This window comes from Heliangelus exortis, chromosome 23 (assembly GCF_036169615.1).
Source record: "Heliangelus exortis chromosome 23, bHelExo1.hap1, whole genome shotgun sequence".
Classification (NCBI taxonomy): Eukaryota; Metazoa; Chordata; class Aves; order Apodiformes; family Trochilidae; genus Heliangelus; species Heliangelus exortis.
Genome location: NC_092444.1, coordinates 562692 through 585924, shown reverse-complemented (window position 1 = coordinate 585924; position 23233 = coordinate 562692). Strand labels below are relative to the sequence as shown.

At 37.7% G+C, this 23233-nt stretch overlaps 2 protein-coding genes across 7 annotated transcripts in view; one reads left to right on the top strand and one right to left on the bottom strand.

The window, feature by feature from the left end:
• LRRC38 (leucine rich repeat containing 38) overlaps positions 1–4695 on the bottom strand; it is a 50321-nt gene extending 45626 nt beyond the window's left edge. The window contains exons 1-2 of the transcript XR_011730346.1: positions 4436–4695; positions 955–1049 (exon numbers count right to left, since the gene is read on the bottom strand). The gene's annotated coding sequence lies outside the window, so the exon portion shown is untranslated. The remainder of the gene's footprint in view (positions 1–954; positions 1050–4435) is intronic.
• Positions 4644–23233, top strand: part of PRDM2 (PR/SET domain 2) — a 63423-nt gene continuing 44833 nt past the window's right edge. Inside the window, exons 1-6 of one of the 6 annotated variants that reach the window (XM_071766872.1) lie at positions 4650–4740; positions 11197–11270; positions 13103–13145; positions 18217–18334; positions 19050–19153; positions 22468–22620. Coding sequence is in view for 5 of the 6 variants with exons in the window: in XM_071766862.1 (XP_071622963.1) it covers positions 11262–11270; positions 18217–18334; positions 19050–19153; positions 22468–22620 (384 nt within the window). In the remaining variant the exon portion in view is untranslated. Of the gene's footprint in view, positions 4741–11196; positions 11271–13102; positions 13146–18216; positions 18335–19049; positions 19154–22467; positions 22621–23233 lie in introns of all 6 variants that reach the window. The other 5 variants (XM_071766863.1, XM_071766862.1, XM_071766861.1 and 2 more) reach the window with 5 other exon arrangements.

Below are 23233 nucleotides of genomic sequence, written 5' to 3'. Positions count from 1 at the left end.
TTTAACTCCTAATTATGAAGTTACTCTTTGAAAGCAGTATTCCTGATGGATCCTTCTAGATTTGTCATGTTTAATAATTAGCTTATCTCCACAATAAGCATGCTTGATTGACTGAGTGGAAAGCAACAGAAATACCTAAAAAGGTGAAGCATGCTTTCATTTAATGCAGAAAAATGAACAAGAACCACAAGAATGACTTAAGTTTTGACACACCTGACAAGAAGCAATGTATAGCAAAATCAAGCAAACACCAAAACGAAAGACACCTCTGCAGGCTAATAATGCAGATGCACCATTATTGCACACTCAGTAAACTGTATCCTAGCACCAGCTAGTGGTAAAAATTACTGAAGACATTTTTACAAGAAAAATTAACATGTTCATAATAGAAAAGACAGATTATTATATATTGCCTCCTAGCCATCAAGCCTCATTTTTTAAAATGCTTCCAACAGGAGCAAAGTTACACACTGATTTCAGAGTATGCCTGCACCCCACACACAGAGTATACACAGCACCCCAAGTGCTCCTGATTGATCCAGTTCCTTGAAGCTGGAAGTAGTACAGATTTCATCCTCAGAGCCAGCTTGGCACCACACAAGCAGTGGGTAAGCAAAACCAAGAGTTAAACATTATTCTTACCATGCTTCCCTTTCACAGGCTACTGCAAACATCTCTCATCATACATATTTATTGTGTTTAAGTGATTAATTCAGCTAAGAATATCATTGCCTACAGGACCCAGCCCCATAGAGTGTTTGAATTGGTTTTCAGAGGCAGTCCTAAGGCATCTACTCAGTTTTACAGTGGATACCACCCAATGTTGGTTGACAAATTTAAATGGACCTTATCTTTATTCCTGTGTCACTGCTGGTATTATTGACAACAGACTGATTATAACCAGTCACTAGCCATCAACTGAATACTACTCCTATCAGGTCCTATATAACTTACCTAATGGACTGAATACCTCCACAGCTGTCAAATTCTGGACAGAGCAGTGTTCCAGTGAATCACATCTATTCAGTGTTGCCCAAAAGACATCTGTGCTGTAAAATGAAGAAAATAAAGTCTTAGGTTCTACAGCCTGGGATCAAGGGGCAGTGAACTGACTTGACACCATTACCCTGCTCCATCAGATATCCTGGTTACCTTCTTTGCTGGAGTCAGTCATAAGGCAATTGTGGAAAGGTCGTTTGGGGCATGCATATGGAAGCCAAATATTTAAGAATAACCACTTATGATCATATGATCACTTCCATAAAGTGATCCTGAAAGGGAAGCTCCTCATAGCTATAGGCAAAGAAGCACTTGCTGGCCAGAAGATGAGGAAATGATGTTCAGTAAACAGACAAGCAACAAACTCAGACAAGAATGACAAGCAAAGTGTGAGACAATTGTGAGTATTGTCAAACTCCTCTGATAAGTATGGATACTGCTTTAACTTGTAAAAAACCTGCTACTGGTGCAAAGATGATTGACTCTCTAGAAAGCAGAAATAAAAAGGACTGCGAAAGACCCCAAGGCTAAGTTAAAAAGGTCCATCTAGACCAGAAGGAAGTGAAAAAAGCAGGAATACTTAAGTGCTTGAGTCCCATTTCCCCGGGGCATTTCAAGCAAAAGTTACTTAAATGTCTTAGCAGCTTTTCATCTATCAAAAATGATCTTTTAGAAAAAATGTTAATATTAAATTCAGAGCTATTAATTAACCAGTAACTCTAGCAGTTAAAACTCAATCTTTCACAGAGAAATTATTAGTTTAAGCCATAACATACAGAACATAGTCTCCTATGTATATGAGGACAAACTAGAATAGCACAATGTTTTGGTAATAGAGACCTTGTTCCAATTAAAAATAAAACACTTGGCCATATTTGTATCACTTGTTTCTAGTGTCACTAGCTAGTTTCAAGGCTCTATCAGACCCTCTTGATGAAAAAAACCTTTTCTAATTTTTTACCCTGCTACATCTCACAAGGACCTCTATATACAAGATGTTACTTGTCTCTAACCACATAAGAGTCACTTGTCAGTTACTCTCAATATATTCAGTTAGACACCCAGATTGACAAAAAGGTTTGTGCTAGTATTTGTCTCCTGTGTGCTGATATGATGTGCCTCTGTGTGCTCAAGCACACCCAAAAAACCTGAAAGGCTAACGCATAATTTTAGAGAGCACAATAGCAGCAATATTGCTATATTCAATATATAAAAAAAATTAAGTGTTCAAGTGTTCAGAGATTTAAATAGCTGAAGTTTTGTAGGCTTCTCTGACCACCAGAGCTAGAGTAAATTGAAGTGCAAGTCCAATGAAACACCACCAGGTGGTATATATTCTCAGTGTAAATCACAGAAAAATAAAGATGTTTTGTACCCACAAGTAAAAGCTTTTGTTATTGTAAAGCTATAACCTTGTATTAGTAGCTATTACATACACAAAAGCAAACAGTTGGAATTAGCTACTTGAGAAAAAGCTTTCTATCTAGTTCAGAGCCCCAGCTTTTTAAGGGTCTCTTCAGCAACAAGAGTACAACAAAAACTAGTGAAGAGAGTAAGTGTTAAAAGCAAGTTTGGTAATCCTCATTAGTGATTAGGCAGCTATAAAGAATTACATATTGGTTTAGCATTCTCTTGCTACACAACAAAAAAGAAAGGTGTGTTTTTGATCTAGTACAAACAATATAGGGTTTAGACCCCACCCATTTAAAAGCTTTTTAAGAAAAAGCATTTAATACTAAACAAACATAAACCAAACACTACAAAAATCTTAAATTAAGCTAAGAAAATAGCCTCAGTCACACAACATTCCTACTCTATCACTACAAAAAGTCAAAGCTAGGAAAAAACTGTAATAAAAAAAACCCCAAAAACAACAGAAAAACAACCAGCCTCCTTGGGAATAACCTCATCTTCAGACTCTAGCCCTCAGACCAAGATGGGTGGGGTGTTCTGCCATTATTTTTAAAGGGACCTCTTCCAATCAGCAACAGGGTGAGTCTTGAAATTAAGCCTCTAAAGAGCCAGTCAGCTTGGGACAGGAAGGAAGAGAGGAGGAGTGCTAGTACTTGATTAAAAACCTTTGCACCTTTCAGTGTTAAGTGAGTGAGTAAACATTAATACTATTACAATCAGGTTGTAAATCCAAACCAAATAATAAGCTCAGTGAAAGTGCTAGAAGTATCACTGTTTTGTAGTTAAGGAGATAAGCTTTTCAGTTATCTTCTTAATACCCACCCTGCCTCATTTACAGTAATGCTACCTTTAGAATACAGGAAAAAGTTAAGCTGAGGACGCAATAGTTCAATCAATTTTATTTAAAAGAGGTGTGTTTGGGGCTCTTGATGTAAGTATGTGAAGTACATGAAAGTTATAATTCATATTATTTGTGATACTTTTGTCAAACTTTAGTCTTGAAGGTGGAAAGGTTTGTACTCTAGTTGATATAGCAGTTTGTTCTACATTTCTGATTTTTCTGTTACTAATATAAGGCTCTAACATGCCCAATGGAAGCCTTGTTTTTCTTTAAAAATCTCTAAAATTTACACAGGTACAGTTTCTTACAAAATTAACCTGTAATACTGGTAAATTAGAATTAATTTGGCCTAGTAAGTTACGTGTATTTATACGAGGATTTGTCAGTATTAAAATTACAGGTTTCAAAACAGATCTTAATATGCGTAAGAAACACTTTGAGATATAAACGTATCATATGTATTCCAAGTGGGAAGACCACAGTGTCCTGTTCTTCTTTGTAGGTTGTTGCTTGGCAAAGTTAAGCATCAAAATTCCCCAGCTTTGGTCTTGGGCTTTCTCTATGCTTGAAAGGTTATCTTTGTAAATTTGTTTGTTGGAAATATGGGGGATTGATTTAAAAAACTTCAGCCTGACAAGAGCAAGAGAGGCAGTTTACTTGTTTTAGACAGCCGGGAGTTCTTTGGAAAAACGGACAATTCTTAACATTTTCATGTAAAATATAGTCAATAAATAATTTCTAAATTCTATAAAACGGTCCCTCATAATTATTTGACAGAATGATGAATACAAAGTCTGAGTGAGAGATAAAATTACTTCAAATTAGTCAGGGGAGACACTCTTATGCCCTATAATATGAACATCTTCCAGAATGAGACTGTCTTGGGTTTTTTCCCCTCAGGTACCTGCTCAGAAATTACCGAGAGAAATTTGATGTCCAGGGGACAGCACAACATGTGTGCAGCAGAAATGGGTCTGTCAGGCCTGAAGAAATCACCTCAGGCCTCCTCAGGGAGCAGGGGGGGAACTTTCCCTGCATCACCTCCAGTTCCTCAAAGAATTTCCCCTCAGACACCGCTTTGTTGTTTTCCGTTTCCAGTCAGAAACCAGAAAACCACCTCCCTTAAGGAAAAGAATTAAAACAGACTGAAGAACAACAAAAATAAGGAGGGAAACAGAGAACCTGCTCTTCTCCACAGCTCATTGTCTGGGATGAGGGTGGTGGCGGTGGCAGGAGGCCGCGGTGCAGAGGGCGGCTCCGGGTTAAGCTGAGGCGATCTCAGGGGAACACGGGGGGTGCCCGGGGGTGCGGGGGGGCTGGGGGCGGCCCCGCTCGCAGGGGTCCCGCTCAGGGGGGTCCTGCCCGCTGGCCTCCCCCCGAACGTCACTTCCGAGGCGGGAGACAAAATGGCGCCCGGATGGTGCCGGAGCTGAGGCCGCTCCGCGCCGCTCCCACCCGGGCCGGAGGCGGCGGCAGCGGCGGCGCAGGTGAGGAGGAGGAGACGGGGGCTCCGCCGAGCGGCCCGCGGGCTCTGGAGGGCGGGACGGGGCGTGAGGGCGCCGGGCAGAGCTCAGAGGCCCCGGGGCCGGGGGAGCGGCTGGGTGGGGGCCCGGAGCAGGAGGAGGGAAGGACGGCGGCGGCCCGGCCCGTGGAGGAGCCTCCTTCGGGGGGGTGGAGCCGCCCCGGGGGGGCCCGGAGGGAGGTGGCAGCCGGGGGTGAGGCAGCCGTGGCCACGGGGTGGGCGGGAAGCAGGTGCGAGGAGGGAGTGCGGGAATTGGGGTGTGCGGGAGAGCCTGAGGGGGGAGAGGGGGTGCAGAGGGTGAGGGAGAATGGCGGCAGAGGCCGCTCGGAAGAAGATGCTCGATCCCCTGGGCTGCTCTCTCAGTTTTTTTTATCTCGAAAATGCTGCCTGGGAGGTGTGGAACAGCTCTACCCGCTGCTTAGAGGTTGTGAGACAGCTGTGGACTTCCAAACTAGTTTGTAATACGCAGTTTTCTAAAGTTTTGGCAATTCACGTGCCCCAGAGCTCGCTGAAGAGCAATGGCTTGCCGAAGCTGGGTGTGAAAGGGCTTAGAGAAACTGATTTCAGTATTAGTTTCCTCATGTGTGCTTCTCAGGGTATGTCACCTACATCTGGGGTCACTTCATGAAGGTGCAGTGGCTGCTTTGGGAAGAAATGTTTGGGGTGAGAGAGAAAATTTGCATGTGAGGCACTTAGGACAGATCTAGAGCAGTACCTTAAAATTCTTTTATATTTGAGGCCAGAGCAGCGTGTGGAGCATTGCTGGTAACCACCTCCTCATGAGCACAGGTATTCAGTCAAGTTTCTGGTGGTTTCAGATTCACATGAAGCTGCAGAACGCCCTTTTTGAATTAGTAAAGAAAGGCTCAATGTTGTTGAATAAGGAAGGGAAGCTGATGTGGTTGCTGCTGCTATCTGGTCATTCTTATTTTACATTTGAGTAGTCAGCAGTGTGGACAGCTCTGGAAGCACAGGATGGAGAATCAGTGATAGCACTGGCACTCTGCAGATGGAGAATGGCATTGGAGGGAGTGACTGAAGAAACAATAGAACTGTTGGGCTTGTAGAGGTGGCAACAAGGAACACATGGTAGTGTAAATATATGGATATGGGCAAAGTAGCCCCCCCAAAATAATATATACAGGCCAAAATATATTCCAAAGTAGCACAGAAGATGGGGAAAGGATGTTGAAGTACTTGTATACATTTGTATAACCTTTCTCATTGTTTTACTTGAGTAACTGCTTGAAAATGGAAGGGAAGTAAAGCAGAAAGTCAAAGCCAACTACTGTTTTTCTGTGAAAACTAAAATAGCTCTTGAAGTCCATCCTCTTGATGTCCCTTTTCCAGTGTATTACATAAAAGCCTTGATCCTTAGGGGTAAACAAATAATAGTATATAAAAAGGAGTTCTGAATATTGTTGCTTGCTAGATGGCTGGCTATTGTTGTAAGCTGGTGTGTTGAATGTCTGCATTGGCATACTTTTTTAAGTACTGCAGTATATTTCCTGTTGAATTTGTCAGCATGTGAAAGGGCAGGTATGATCCTGGTACTTAATTCCTCCCCCCATATAAAATAAATTTTATTACCAGCATGCCTTCTCTGGTTGTATTCTGACCTGAGAAATATTTCTCTGCCTCTGTATTAAACATACCTGTAGACAAAAGTGGGAGGCTGAGTCCTGTATTATAAAAAGAAATGACTGAAGTAGACTTCTTCACGTAGTAGTAAATCAGGAATGTACTTTTCTGAGAAAATTTTCATATTAATTTCCTGTCTTTTTGCAAGTAGAATTAAGGGTGTACTTATGTCTGGAGGTTGGAATGGTATTTCTGTACATTAGCAGTAGTTAGAGACTTGTTATTTTCTGTTGCTTATCTTAATGAGCTGCTATTTAATTAATAAACTCAAGTTTGGTGATTTCTTGGCTTATTTTCTTGGTTATCTGAAACTTTTCTAAGGTATTACAGTATTTGGTTAGGTGGCAGTAAGCAAAGGCTTTTTTCTTGATAGAATAGGTAATAGATTTTTAGTGTTCAGAAAGTCATTTACCCATTTTTTTTCCCATTCTCATTCTGGCAGTCTTGAGTAACTGAAAATGTCTGCAGTTAAGTGCCAATAAGTAGTGCTTCTTGTTTCTATCAAACATTTAATCTTTCAGGAGTTTACATGAACTTTTTTTTTTTTTTCGTGCGAACTTTGTTTCACCCAACACATTGAAAATTTGTGGATTCGAGTGTTTCATTATATAAATGAAAAAATGTAAGTGATGATGTTAAAAAAAAAAAAAATAAACGAAAGTCATGTCCTGCAACTAAAAATGAAAACTAAGAAAAAGAGCCCTGCAGTATCCCAGCCTGATCCCTGCAGTATCCTAATTTCCTGGTCATTAGGAAAGCACTGTTGAGACTTTCAAGTTTTGTTCCTGGTTCTGTTCTGAACATGTTTTTACCCAAGCAGTGACATAATGCATGTCCCATTTTCAGCTTCCAAAATAGGAATGAGACTCTTGGGCCTGTTTTCCCCTTTTTTCTGAATTGGTAGCAACATTTTCTTTCAAACTCCTTGATTCTGAGATTTTTAAAAAAAATCCTCTCACACAGAAATGAGAAATATTCTGTTGTAAAACAGAAGACTGTTCTGTAAAACCTTTAAATGCTTACTGGAAGTTCCATCTGATTTAGTATGAAAAAGATTATCTGTAATGTTTATAATAAAATTGCTCTTGTTTGCAAACTTTTTTTCCCTAGCAAGTTATATTTTTGCTAAGGGAATATTTAAAATTCATAAGTGTGGAATTCAGAAATAAGGTCCAAATATTTTGTGTTTCAAGTGTTTTAGAGTGACCACAGCATTTCCTCAAGTACAATGCCTTCTATCTTTCTATCAAAGTACAATTTGTTGCCTAACAATGAGCCTTTCTAAATACACTTTTTTGAAACTCTTGGATTATATGATGCAGCAGATCTTCTTCCTCTTGTGTTTGTTTCCCAGATGCTTGAGTGTCTTGAGAAACTGCATATTATTTTTGTACTCATGAGATACAGGAGTAGGTAGTGGCTTGAAATAAATGCAGCTTGGCAATTTATTCTGGAAATTAATTATACTGGTGTACTGGTGTGTATGCTTCATTTTTGGCATAGAACCTTTATGTTTTCTTGGGGATATGAGTGGATGTGGCAGATGTTATTAACAAGATTCAGGTCTTTGGTAGATGCAGGTATCTGTTGCTGTTGTGTTTGGAGGAAAGGTTGAATCAAAATAGTTAACCTTTATTTGATGGACCTGCTGACATGGCCTTTTCAAAGTACTATCAGTGGTAGACTGTTGCTAACTTTAAATCTGATTTAATGTGGTAATTACCACTGCTTTAAACTTAATGTATCACAATGGATGACAGTGATCAGTGCAATTTTCTTTGGGGCTTTCCTGGAAAATCTTGCTTTGAACTTGACTGTATGTGTATCTAAAAAGTAATTAACATATGAATTGAAAGCTTGATTCTGCTTGCAGTGACAAAAATAAATAATTGTTGGTAGTCACTGATCATATAAAGAACTGTATTTGTGCAGCAGTTGGAGAATTTGTTTCATGTTTTCTTGTTTCTGTTGAACTTTGTGTACTAAATGTTAAAATCCAAATTCAGTGTTAGAGATATTGTCTTCTGTTCTTATATAATTTTCATTTGAATGGAAGAAAACTAGTGACTGTAGATAAGTCTACCTATATACTTAATTTTTTTTCAGTGTATGTAATCTTGCTTTCCATGTAGGAGTTCATTTTTAACAAAGCACAGAGGAACAAAAAAGTGGGGATATATTTGCAGGCATTTTTTCAGTTACTGAGCTCATACATGTAACCTGTCAGAACTGCAGGTATGAAATTTTAAGATGAAGTGTGTGGTTAATAGCTTAGCAAATACATGTTGAAGCTTTTGGTTTACTGTAGCTTAAAGTATCATCTGACTGTATTTGATGATCTACTGGTTCCTCTGGTAACTTCTAAATTTTGTAAATATAATAAATCTAGTAAACTTTAGTAAATTTAGTAGCCATGGTGTTGAATGTTTGTTTCTGTAAGAGCATTTTAAAGCACTGTCATATATCTCAAGTTCTGGGTTAGATGCCTTCCTCCTTTACTCTGTGTTGGAAATCACAGAAATACCTCAAATGGCTGTCACCTACTGCAGTGTAACAGAGTGCACTTCCTACAGTGGGTTTTATAAATCACTTTCCAGAACCATGATTGAAAATGGTTATGTGACCAGTTAAAGCCTTGGCATTGAGGGATTGACAGTCTTCAGTGAGAGGGAGGAGAAAAGGTAGAAGTAGGCAGCTGGAGACAATGATCACTGGAAGTCATATGCTACAGCCAGAGTAACTCATCAGGCTGTGCTCTAAAATCCCATCAAGAAAAAGTTCTTGCTTTTGTTGTCTTTACTTGAGTAATGGATTTTTGTTTTGTAGCCAAGTGCAGAAAACCAAGATTCTTGTTACTAAAAATGAATTGGTTTTCACCGTAGGAAATGTTTTGATGCCTCTCTTGCTATCCAAAATATTTCATTTATAATTTGACATTGTGTAGGTATTGTCCCAATGAACAATGAACAAGAGCACTGGGTTTTTCTCTGTTATTCATGCCTCGTCTCAAGTACAGAAGTTTGTTATGATTCCAACTTCTTTTTCTTAGATTCCATGTGCTAAGAAGGCAAGATTCATCAGATGGCAGGCAGTTTATGGATCACATTTCAGAAACCATTTGCCTAAAGCGTTTGTGTAAAAATGTCTGAAGTAGAAATCGTTTTTGTCAGGTGGGAAAATGAGTGAAGTTATCAAGGCTGAGGGAAGTGAAGGGTATGTGGAAGATATGTGAGAATTAACTGCATGTTGATGCATGAGAAACTCAGAGCTGAAGGGACATGACTGTCATGGCCATATTTAGTGATCTCAGGAGCAAATTAGTAAGTAGGAATGAGAGCTGGGGAGGGTTCCCTACTGGTTTGGTAGTTTCTTGCTGTTGGCTATGTTCTCTGTTGGTGTTAGAGACAATTTAAACCAAAAAATTCAAATGCTTGGGATGTATCTTTCCTAGGAATTCATTAGTATTTGATAGATGTATTAAAATGAGTTGGGAAGTTGTAACAGTACCTTCCAAGAGGAATGCTTTTCTTCAGATTCAAAAGCTGTGCAGATGGAGCTCCTTATCCTGTAGCTGGGCTTTGCTGGCACAGTATATCCCACAGAATGCAAAACTGGAACTGAAATACAGATGTTTCAGCTTTTGTCTAAATTCTAATGTAGTATGGAAATATTAGGACAAAAGGAGTTAATCCTGGAAGGGCTGGATACAATAGAACAATTATTTTCATTGAAGTTTTTACTTTTCTTGTGAATTTCTTAAGCAATGCAACATTTATATGAAGCTTGGCAGTATTTCACTGTTGTTATGGAGCATTAAGAATTTTTACAGTGCAAAAATGTGAAGGATTACATGGATTTATTTGGAGTATACTTTGTTTGAATGTATTTTAAATTAAATATTAGTGCTTAGACAAAGTACTTAGAAAAAAATCTGTTAATTGTTATAACTAAAAAAACTGAAAAGCAGGAAGAAATAGAAGTCTTTGATAGAGTGCTTTAAATGACTAGGAACCAACTAACCTCCAAAAAAAGATGCTGTTCATTTATTGAAAATTCTGTGTAACACCAGGGAAAATAATGTTTCCAGCATAGCTTGCAATAATACTTTTATTTGTATTAAAAAAACCCAAACAAATGGCATAAGATGTGAGTTGATGTACTGGACTCTTAGATACAGAATCATTCTGATTAGTTTTGTCTTGAGTCATGAGTTTCCACATCTGCTGCCTACTTGAACTGGGAATTTTTGTTTGAAACCTCTTGAAAGCTCAGGCTTCTTGTTAAGCAAGAATGCCAAATGCTTTAGTGTAATAAAATACCTTAATAAAGGGCTCAATTTTAAGGAAGAATTTCCTTTTTTGAATATGGGAGAGTGGAGACTCAAATGCATGCATTTTGTTAATCTGAAAGCCTCTTAATGTCTTTCATAATGTTTTGATATTAAATTCTAATGAGATCTGACTCCTAAAGTCCTTAAGTGCTCGATCTTGAACAAGCTAACTTATTTTTGAAACACACAAACCAATCCTACTTGAGCAGGTTTCTGTTGCTTCATCATTTAAAACTGGAAGAAAGATTGATGGTAGATATCTGTCTTGAGATTATTTGTATACATTTGGGCTACAATAACAAAGCTACCATTTGGAGCAGATTTTTTAATATAAAGCAATATACCCCTTTGACAAATGCTTTAGGAAGATAAATTCTAGGTCTGTGTGCTTTCAGTTCAATGTAAATCTATAGGTAGGTACGTGTTACAATTGTCTGTTTTTCTTTTTAGGGCTCATGTAATCACAGGAGTTTCTTTGTTGTGTGTATGTTTTCAGAACACAACAGGAATTCAAAATGAACCAGGTGAGTATAAATGTAAGACTTTATCAAAATACTTAGATATTAGAACAGTTAATTATTAATAAGAGAAGTAAACAATCCATGAAAAAACAATGTTCTTTAAAATCGTCAGTGTAATTAATTTTTATAATCCTTTCCACAATGTATATGCTTGTGAGATTTATTTTGTTTCATGGATTTAAGGGTTTTTTTGTATGTGAATTCCCTTTAGCAGTATGTAAATTATTACTGCTGGCACCTCCTGTAAAAATGCTTCAGAAAAATCTGTTTCATCCTGAGGTTTTTGCTTATAATTCAGCTCCCTGTAAAAGTGGCTTGAAAATCAAAAGCTGCTTTTTATTTTTAATTTTCCTTAACCTTTTGTAGCCACTTTACCATTTCAAAGGGGCAGTGAACAATCTGTCACAGAAACGGATTGATCAGGAAGTTTCACCCTTTTCAGTAACCCTGAGCGTTTTCCCTCGAATTGAGTGAAAAGATTGGGAAAGCACATTTCTTTTGTGATGCAATGCTCTGCTATGTGGATGCAAGAATATCCTGACTGGAGGGTGTTGTTTTGTTCACTGTCCAGTGTACATTTTTTAAATTTTTGTTTGTCTATTTAAGTAGGAATTACAGATCTGTTTGTCTATCTTGCACGACTGTGTTGCTGAAATACACTTGCAGAAAACAGACATGTTGCCTTAATTTTTGTCAGAAGTGTTTCTCTCTTTAAATGTTCTCACAAAGTCCCTTTGGCATGGGAACATAAACCTAGGCTCTTACTTTGCAGGAATGCTTTTCTAATTTTTTTTATAAGTCAGCTATAAAGAGAAGCTTTCTTAGTCAGAAACAGCCATGGTAGAGTCATGTAAACCAGTATACTTCTTTAATTACAGTGCCTGTATGTAATGAGCACTTTTATTGCCCTTTATGTCCTTATTTGATCATCAGAAGCATTGAATACAGTTAGCACTTTGCTGAATTATATTCTTGAGAAAGTATTTTCTGAGGTTATGCAACTATATGCATAATACAATGTGAAATGGGTTCATGGAATGTTACCTGTTTTTTTCCGCTCTAATTTCAAGTAAATATCTTCAATATATATGAGTGTATCTAAAAAAGTAAAAAAGCAAAATATAATCTCTATTAGAGCCTTGAAGTATGTACTATAAAAATACATATTTGTATTATTTCTATACACAAATATAAATCATCATAGATATAACACAAATAACTTGTGCATTAGCACTTTTTGAAGCATTGGTAGTCTAATTTGGGGTAACTAGGATAATATGTTTCACAATTAATTTCTAATGAGACTAAAAATTTTTTCACCTGTACAGTTTGTTTTGAATGCAGTCAGTAATATAAAGCAAACAGCCTTCTTCTTGAGCAGTAATCCTGCTTTATTAGTCATTCTTATAAGCTTTAGATTCTCCTAAAATTCTGAAAGCTGTAGATCCTAATCTTTAATTATTATCATCAGCTCTTTTCTTCCCATTTGTGTCCATGTCTCCTCGTGTCCTGTCTGCCATCACGCCCCATCCTTCCCAATCTGTTCCTAGAATTAAATAATATTTCTGTGCTGTATGAAAGCAAAGTGTCCATCTTTCTTACTGGGACTGCTAATATTGCTTATGCAATGCTGAGAAGTTTGTCATCTTAGAATTAAATAATGAGATGACCCTGCCTCTGAGAAGAGTTGCATTAGCCTAGGGTCCTTCTTGGTGGTTCTGACTTTCACATTTAGTTTCCAGAGTGTGCAGAGCTCATATGGCTTTTGATTGTGCAATTACCATTCATTTTAAGTGTGTATTTAGCATCAACCCTCTGGTGTTTTTTTCTTGCAGTGCCTTTGTCATTTCATTCACTGTTGACAAGTTGTAGTGCCAGGTCTGTATAAGAAATGTTTTTGCCTGATGCTAAACATCTTTCACGTGTTCTGTTCTTGTATTTCTTTCATTCTTCTTATCTCTGCTTTTTGTGCAAGATTTTAGTACCAGTGACCCTGGAACTAATTGGGCTATTGTTAATTGGGTTTGTCTGAGAAGACTGCTAGTTTTGGTTTTTATCCCTTAGAAATCTTAAAGCAGTGAAGGAAAACCTTTACATAAGTACTTTAATGTGTCCCTCTTGGAGAAAGGAGAAGGATTAAAAAAAAAAAAAAGTTGTTTAATTAAGCAGGGTTGAATAGTGTTGGGTTCCTTGGAAGATGCTGTCACAGTTTAGAGTATGCACTCCATTTTAAAAAGAGATCATTAATGTGTAAACTACATCAGAATATGCTGCATAATTGTTTTAGAACAAGTGAAGCAGACACGAGGTTTGATTGGTAGCATTTACTGCATCTCAGACTGCATGAAGTTAGAGTTGGAAGAAGATATTGTGCTACCTGGAAAACTGCTTCTGCAGTTACTTAGGGTGGTGAGGGATACGTTAACAAATGTTACCAGCACTTGTACTGAAACTCCTTCCTCTCATTCTCCTGAATTTTCAGTCATTAATTCACATTTTTCTGATACATCTTTAATTTTCAAGCACACACAAGTGAAATTGTGGCAAAGAGGGGTAGCCAGATGAGATTCTTGAACAGATTTTTCTACTTCTGACCTGCTTTTCTTGTGCTATCTGGCTGCTTGGGCCAAGCAGTCTTTCTCAGTCACTTCACCTCCTTTTCACAATTACCTCTTACAACTTCTCTGATATGTCCCTCTCTCTTTAGTGGCATCCTTTATCTTTTTATTTATCTTAATCCTATATCCTTATACCTTAATCCAAACATGACACTAACTGAATGTCACTCATCATGTTACTCAAAATGTTTTTTTCCCTTTTTGCTGTAATCTCTGATAATTTCTAATCATCTCATTGCATTTACTGTTGCATTTTCTCTTTTTAAATACTACTTGTAGCATTATAGTCTTAATTTGGAGTTGGTCTATTGGTATGATTGTATCAAAAGGAGTGTGAAAAATTGCTTAATCAACATGTAGATTAATTAAAGTACCCCTTCAGCCCTCAGATGAGTGGGGTTTTTTTGCATTGCTTTTAAGTCACTTCATCCTGGATAATTTGAACGCTAGCAATGTTTCTGATGAACTTCAGAGCAAGAAGCTTAAAAGTGAAATAAGCGTCAAGTGCTTTTGTATTAAAAATTGCTGTCCTGGAGTGAGTGAAAAATACTATATTAGGACTTCAGTGAAATAAGGAAGCTGGCTGCAGGACATGCAGTTAGTACACTAACCTCATATCCTTATCAAGAGGTGAATATTTGAAACAGGAAATTTAAATATGATTCTTAATTGTTGGTGGAAAAGTGATTGAAATATGGCATTTCTTTGTTTGGTAGACAGACATTCCTTGGGGACAAGCTGTGATCCGGAAAATGTTTTAAGTGGCTGCATTTAAATTGCAAATAAAATGAGATTACACTCATTTGACTGAAATAAATTGTTTATATTACTGTAAAGCATTTGTTTTCTTATTAACATTTGTGTGAGGTGTGAAATATATTGTTATGTTCTAGGCCATATACAGCCTTCTGGTACTTGTGAAATCCATTAATATGACAGGTGGTGGTGAGTGAGTCTGAGTGCTGTCTTCTCTGCATGTAGTTGCTAATCTTTGAGTTATGTAGGTAGATGTAAAATAAAGTTCCAATTGTACATTACTCCATGCAAATAAACTTCTTAAATGACAGAAAAGTTTTGGCATATGTAAGTCTAAAAGGAGTTGTAACTATGTAAGGAACTTGCTGGGCACATCAGAGGATATGACACAGTGCTGTACACTCCTGTCTACATCAGTTGAGTTTGATTTTTCAAGTTTTGGTTGTGTAAAATTTATTTGCAGGCTTGAAAGTTTTAACTGCTCATCCAGCTGTAGTTGTAAAACAAAAAACACCAACCAAAAAGAATCCCCAGCAAACCGAAATAAAAAACACCAAATCAATCAAATCCAAAAAAACCCACACTCCCCTTTTTCTGACTTGAACTTTGAAGTGCATCACTCTGATCCCTGTCTTTTTTACTCTCTGTAGTGCCCATATCTATGCCCATATGCATTTTGTTAGAAAACACTACAAAAAATAAGCTTAGCTCTCCCCCAGTGAAATCATGGGATAGTCTCCCGAAAAGATATTTGGGTTTCTTTGCTTGATATGCTGAGAAGAGAATGTTTCTTTTGTATCAGCTCAAGGCCAATGGTCTGAAAATCAGACTTATTTCATTGCTATTTTTGGGTTGTTGGAAGAGCAAAATAAAGGAGAAACTTTGTTTTCAGTAGACTTCAAGAATTATAACTAAAGGATAAGGATTTTTTTTTTTTCCTCTTTATTCTCTTGGATGGGAAGGGATTGCTGACATTCTATTCCTTCCATGGTTTCCAATTTGAGGGTCCTTGTCTCCTACAAATAACTCTCTAGGATGTATCTGTGCAGCTGTTAGGACTTACAAGGGCAGCAATGGAATAACCTTTGTGACTCCAGTTTTGTAATTTTTCTCCTTGATACTGTTAAAACTGATAGAGGATATGTTCTTGTAACTTAGCAAATCACCAGAAATGTAGAGAATTGCCATACTTGGCACCTTCACAAAGAATGGGTGGTAAGTAGAAAAGATTGGGAAGCTTTATCTGTTTTGCTTTAGAGGTAAAAATCTTAAAATTTATAGCCTTTAGAGATAAGTTTTAAAATACTTTTCCAGAAAACTTTCAGCATAACATATTCCAGAAGTGGTCAATGGAAAATGCTGAGTGTTACTCAGAAACTATGAAAACAGCTCCGTGGTTATATGTAAAAGCAGAAATCTTTGCCAGAAAGTTGGGGTTTACTTGGACAACTGTAGAGTTGCCCGAGTTGTTGTTAGTTTAACACCTTCTAAAGCTTGTTCAGAGCTTAAGTACAACATTCTTCATATTAGAGTAGTTTATTGCCATTGCCACTAGTATTTGTCTCTGACCAGAATGACCAAAATTTTCTGTCAGAGGACAGGTACTTTTTTTTAGGGCTGTTGCACGTGGTTGAACATATGCCTAGTTCTAAGCAAGCACAATTCTTTCATAAAGGGGACAGATTTTATGGGAAACTGTGCATGCTTGTAACAAGAATTCTGGTAATTTCAGTCAGAAATTGTGTTTTGTTGATTATAAATAGGTAATATCAAGCTAGTTGTTTAATGACAAGTGTGAGTAATGCTTACTTTTCTATGCATGCTACTATACAAATAGTAGTGTGAATAATACTGTAAGCAGCCTATAGAACCTCTAGGCTCCTTAAATAGAACTAGTAACTTACTGGACTTTCATAAATCATTTATTACCTTCCTGTTGCCTTTCAAACTTCACTATAAATACCTCAAAACCTTTTATATTAATTATAACCCGCTGGCTAAGGATTCTGAGCTCTTGATTTATTTAGGAATTATGATTAACATTTTGGATACTGAAATAATAACTTAATGACATGGTTTAAACCCCTTTATTCTCTCTAAAACCTGCTTTTAGCTTATTCTAATTTGACATGCAGATACTTTGGAGTGAAATGGCATGTTTGTAGGTTGTAAATAGAGCAGTAGAAAATCAACAGTAGACCCAGCAGAAGCTTTGTGAAGCTCCATCCTGTCAGTTACTCTATCTCAGGGGTGTTCTGCACAGCATTTGTCCCCAATATTTGCAAGGCAGCTTGTTTCTGACCACCTGCCATTCAGTACTGGGCAGTACAGGATACACCTGTGTTTACAGCAGAGTAGGGCAAGTTCTGGTATATACATTGGAGCAGTTAGTTTGCTGCAACATCCTCCATTCAGTAGGTAAAACAAATAACTTTTCATTTTTGTGAACTGTGTGTATGAATGTGGCTTTCTCCGTAAGTTTCTGTTTAGTTTTTCTCAAAAGTGATTCTACCTTTTGACATAAGGCAATACCAGAAATTATTTTAGATTGTTTTTCCATTCTTTTGGGACTGATTATATCTAGTATGTCTGGAGTTCAAAAGGGAAAGTAAAGAATTGCTAATATGTGTGAAATTATCCTCAGTGTGGTGGGTAGCTGATGATCTGGCTTTGTGCTGTATTTCCAAAGTCATTACTTCTGTGTTTCCATGAAAGTTATTCCTATTACTGAAGCTTGACCTCAGTCTTTCCTTTGGGCATAGAGGCAGACACAGTTATTTTGTTTGGAACTTTTATGTGCAGGGTTAGGAAATGATTGACAGGATTACAATGGAAGTCTGCACGACCAGGTCTGCACCCTTAGACCATAAGTGCTTTGGAGCTGGAATTGCCCTTTGCTTTGAAACTTTGAGATGTCCTTATACTCTGATATACCTGTTAGCTTTCATTAGGAACACAAATAGTACAAAACTAGAGTATGCTCAGGAAAATTGCAGTTAATCTCAGTTTACAATGAAAAAAGTTGAAGGCTTCTCTAAAATATACAGAAAATGGAAAAATTTAGAATTGTGTGTTGAGTACACATTTCAAACTGGTCAGCTTTTAGTATTTAATTACCCTCTCTATTCATAGACATGGCTTTAATAGTTAAATTTCTAGTACATGCATCATGTATTGCACCTAAATATATTAGTTTTTCAGGAGCAGTCACACATTCTCTAGCTGAAGAGGTTGTATTTAAGATGTAGCATACAGCTGAAACCTAAAAAAATGGACACGTTTTGTGCCTTATTAAGGATAATATAGTAGTGCTGTCAGGTAAGTCATACTCAGCCAGGAAAAAGAAAATGCCTTTAGCTCTCTTCCCCAGGTAACTCAAGGGGGTGAATTTTGAATTTGTTTTTAAGGAGAGGCCAGCATGCTGATGGAGGGGGCCCTTGTTGAAATGGCAATTTGGAAATTTTACTTCAGTTTTAAGTCAGGATCCTTTGTTGTGTGTGGATGGGTTGATCATCTGTTGTGCTATTGTTTTTATCTGTTAATGTTTGGGGCCCTTTTGGTTTTTTGAATTGTAGAACACAACTGAACCTACTGTGGCTGTGGAGACCTTGGATGATGTACCTGAGCATGTGCTCAGGGGGCTTCCTGAGGATGTGAGGCTCTTCCCATCAGCTGTTGACAAGACACGGCTTGGTGAGTGCTACAACTATAAAAAGGGAATGAATATTTTTAGCTCACATTATTTACAGTTGCTGTCCAAGTTTGGTGCCCACCTGTGCTGTGTAGAGATGATGTCTGGAGCATTTATCTGAAATTATTTCTGTTGGAAGGAGAGGGCAGCTTCCAAGTTTCTCCAGCATCCCAAGATGATGTTCCAAGAACATCAGAACTGGGGTCAAAGATGGACCAAAATGCTAATAGATTTGGTTATGTAAATAACAATATGTTATTTTACTGGTTTGTTTTCACTTTGAGAACTTTAACACTTCTGTGTTTTGCAGTTATCTTACTCCTGCATTTTTAGAATGTGGCACCTCAAAGTCCAATCAATATAAGTTCAATTTAAAAGAACAAATTCAGTGCCCACTGGAAGGCTGCTCTGTGAAGTAAAGTGTTGCTTCTGTAATATATACAAAATGCAAAGTTTAGCATGAGAGAGCTCTGGAAGTCAGAATTGTAGACTGGGTATTTGCTGCTAGAAGCTGATAGTTTGAGGAATGAGCCTGACAATAGGTGCATTGCTGTTACTAAGATGTTATAAGCTCCTTAGAGCTCCTTAAATATTGTAAAATGCTCCCCAGTCTGAGATAGACACATATATAACGATCTTAAGAAATATGAATAGCAAGTAGAATATTTGCTTGAGGTAAGTTCTATTAGTTTTACCTACTGATATCTGTGTTTTCAGGTGTCTGGGCAACAAAATCTATTTTAAAAGGCAAGAAGTTTGGACCATTTGTTGGTGACAAGAAAAAAAGATCTCAAGTTAAGAGCAATGTATACATGTGGGAGGTAAGAAACAGCTTGTGAATAGAAAAGGTATCTTTCACTAGCTCAATATTTTGTATTTAGCCTTTAATTTTTCCAGAGGTTTCAGAAGCAGACATAGTGTGATATAAGTGCCACCTATGCATGTCTACCATTGTAAACACTTGTTTATAGACACATGGCTTCAGCAGCCATTCTGAATTACAAAGCTTTAAACTATTGGCTTTGTTTGAAGCTACTGTATTAATTTTCTTATTTACTGTCTCTGGATCACACCTGGCCTGCAAAAATTGCACTGTGTAAAACACTGGGCACTCATGTGAAATTTAATGTTAACCCCCATCAAAGGGAACTGATCTGGAACAATTTCCCATAAATGCAACTACACATTTGGGAAATTAATAAAGTGTTCAAATAATGGTAGTTGCATCGAGCTAATATTGTCTCAAACTCTGCTGCATAAGGTATCTCCAATTTTGAATATGGTACAAGCACACTTAGTGAGACTGAATCAGTCAAGTAAATTATTGACCTTGGAATTGTTTTTCTAACTGCTGGAATTTTGAATTTTCTCAGTGGATCTCAGTATGTTTTAAATTTGTGTTGAGAAATTATATTTGCAAACAAGCTGATATAAGGTTTCATAGTTTGCAGTGCAGGCAATAATGGGAACCCTGACTTGGTTTCAAAGTAATTGTGTGTGACTTTAATACTGATTTTGGAATTTTAAAAAAGCAGCTAAGATGAGACTGCAGCAGTTGGCTCCATATGCTGATATCTGAAACCATGCCAGAATCTTAACTGTTAGAAAATATGGTTTGTAAAAGGGTGGTGGTGTGTAGGAGTAGTTAGGGATATGGACTTTCAGCTAGGAGAACAACCTTTTCCACAAGATTCCTCTGTTTCTTCAGTGAAGTTAATCTGGAGGAAAAATAAGGCTTCTAGAAGCTGGCATCTCCAGTCAGTTTATCAATTTTGAACTGCCATGCTAGAATATAATTCTGAATAAGATGACACTTTGTGTCAGTGGATGCTTGCTGTGTCTGAGGAGAGAACATATTTTCATATTCTGTCAGAGAAAAGCCACAGAGAGGAAGATAAATCAAAACTGAGGGAAATGCTGTGTTATATAGAGGAACTGGAGCTATTTCCAGTTTCCAGTGCACAAGGCCTCTAAACAAAATTCTGTAAACAAAATTCTGTAAATGAGAAGCTTCAACTGGAAAGTAATAAAGTGAGGGAGTTTTGTGCAAAAAACCGTAAGTAATATAAAACCTTAATGAAGTAATATAAAAAAATAATAAAGTATTATGTTTTTCCATATATTCCATGTCTGCCAACTCTTGCAGCATTGTTTGGCTTGTTTTCATCCATTTTAACAAGGATTGCTTTTACAGTCTTGGTCTGTGAAGCTGTTTGTTTTCATGTTGCAAGGGCTGGGTGTGCTGATGAACATTCTTTCAGAAGATGAAAGAAGATGATGATTTCAGAAATGAAATCCATGCTTTAAGGGAGGTGTTTTCTCTTTGCTTGGAGAGAAACTGAGATAATTTATTTATTGAAACATGAATTGATAAAATTGTATTTTATCAAATCAGCAGTATATCAGCGCAAAAGAAATCAGTTAATTAAATGCTTCTTGGTCTAGTCTGCTGTAGAAGTGTACTTGAAATTGTAAAACAGCTGGAAAAGACATAGACTTGCTTGTGAAATAAGTATCAGAGGCAATAAAAGCTACATCATGTAACAGAATGAGGGACTTTACAGTGAAATTGGCATTCTTGTTTATTCCTTATCCACGGTGATGCCAAGTGAATGTTGCAGGAGGTGATGAGCTAGGGAGGCTGGGTTTGGAAAAGAGCTCTTCCAGGTAGAGGCTGATATTTAGAGACTTGACCAAAATAGCAAAAAACCAAACACTAGTTCTAGTTGCCAAACAGTGCTGTGTTCTTCAGTTTGTAAAAAAATGTACAGCAGCCACTGATAGCTCTATTTAGAGGCTTCCTGCTTGGATTATAATATGAAAAGTGGGAGATGATATAACAGGTCTTGAAAGAGAAGCAGATTTGCCTGTCATCATAAAATACTGAAGATGTCACTAACCTTGCTTTATGCAAGCTGTCTTGAAACGTAGGACAGGAGTAGGTGTTAATAATTTATCTCCAAGAGTGGAAAAAAAAGAATTTACAGAGCATCTTGGAACAACCAGGAGTTTATTGACATGGTCAGGTGTTAATGGATCACAAGATTTCTGAAAGGTTAAAAGATTTTCTTCAATACCCTGAAAAAAGATGAAATCTAAATTACGTTTTCCCTTATCTTTCTAAATGAAGCAAATGTTTCTAACTTTATCTATATGGTTACTTTTCCCAATTAATCAGATAGCAAAATAAAGCTCTGTTGCCTTTTTATGTTAAAATCAGTCATTTGACTAAATGCAAAGTCTAGAGAATCACTTTAGGGTTGCCAGACTGAAAAGAGAGCATAAAATATTTCGAGTATTTTGACGTTTGAGCCCAAAACCTTCTGAGAAGGGCTTGGAGGTCAAAATTTCTTTTTTTGCCAGATAAACTAAAAAAAATTGCAGTAGACCAGCAGCACTCCCCCTCCAGTCCAGCCCCTGCCTCTGCTGGTATCTGTGGAGTTACCTCTCTCCTTAGATGATTACTTACTTTGTCACCAGCAGGTCCAGGGAGGTGATTCTTCCCCTGTACTCAGTGCTGGTGAGGCCACACCTCGAGTACTGTGTCCAGTTCTGGGCCCCTCAGTTTAAGAAGGATGTAGAGGTCCTGGAACAGGTCCAAAGGAGGGCAACCAGGCTGGTGAAGGGACTCGAGCACAGGCCCTATGGGGAGAGGCTGAGAGAGCTGGGGCTGTTCAGCCTGAAGAAGAGGAGGCTCAGGGGAGACCTCATTGCTGTCTACAACTACCTGAAAGGAGGTTGTAGCGAGGTGGGAGCTGGACTCTTTTCACAGATGACCTCCAACAAGACAAGAGGACACAGTCTTAAGTTGTGCCAGGGGAGGTTTAGATTAGATATTAGAAAGAATTTCTTCACGGAGAGGGTGATTAGGCTATGGAATGGACTGCCCGGTGAGGTGGTAGATTCTCCGTCCCTGGAGACATTTAAAAAAAGACTGGATGTGGCACTCAGTGCCATGGTCTAGCAACTGCTCCGGTGGGTCAAGGGTTGGACTAGATGATCTCTGAGGTCCCTTCCAACCCGGCTAATTCTATGATTCTATGATTACTACTTTGTGTAGCTTCAGAAGGGGCAGTGTGTTAGTGCATGTACAGGTCAGTGTTTTCTGTGTGCTTAATGCCATTTTTGTCTCCAGGTGTATTACCCAAACCTGGGGTGGATGTGTGTTGATGCCACTGATCCAGAGAAGGGGAACTGGCTGCGGTATATAAACTGGGCACGTTCAGGGAAGGAGCAAAACCTGTTTCCTCTGGAGATCAACAGGACCATATACTACAAAAGTTTGAAGGTACTGGTGTGTGTAGAATCAGTTACAGCTCTGCTACCTTTTTTTAGTTGTCCTTTATTCCCCTTTATTCAAGTCCAGTTATTTTACTACTTGTATTAAATCGATCTTTAAATATTTTATGCAGTGGAATTAAAATACTGCAAATGCTACATTTAATTGGTCTGAATTCTTCTGTGCCAATACAGTTGACATTAGGATCTACTGTAGGATATATATTAACATAAAGTCTGTCTTGTTGGTTAAGATTTGCTGTAGCACCAAATCTGATTTGAACTGGAATGTAAAAGCATAGCACATATGTAAATCAAATGTTTTTCTGTTCTGTAGATAGAGATGCTTCTACTGAGGATTTTTTTCAGGAATCAGTTATTTTAATGGTCTTTGCATTGTACAACAAAGATTGATTGTCCAGACACTTTTATAGGTAGCTTCCTGAAACAAGTTTTCCTGGTTTTATACCATTCCAGTTTTATTCAGGCAATAGGGGGCTGATAAAGAGTGTAATTCCTGGGGCATTGTACCTCCCAAACCAAGATAAAAATGGTTTAACTATAAGTAATGTTAGGGTATTGTTAGTATTCTAAGTTTTGTGGCTAAATACTATTACTTGAAT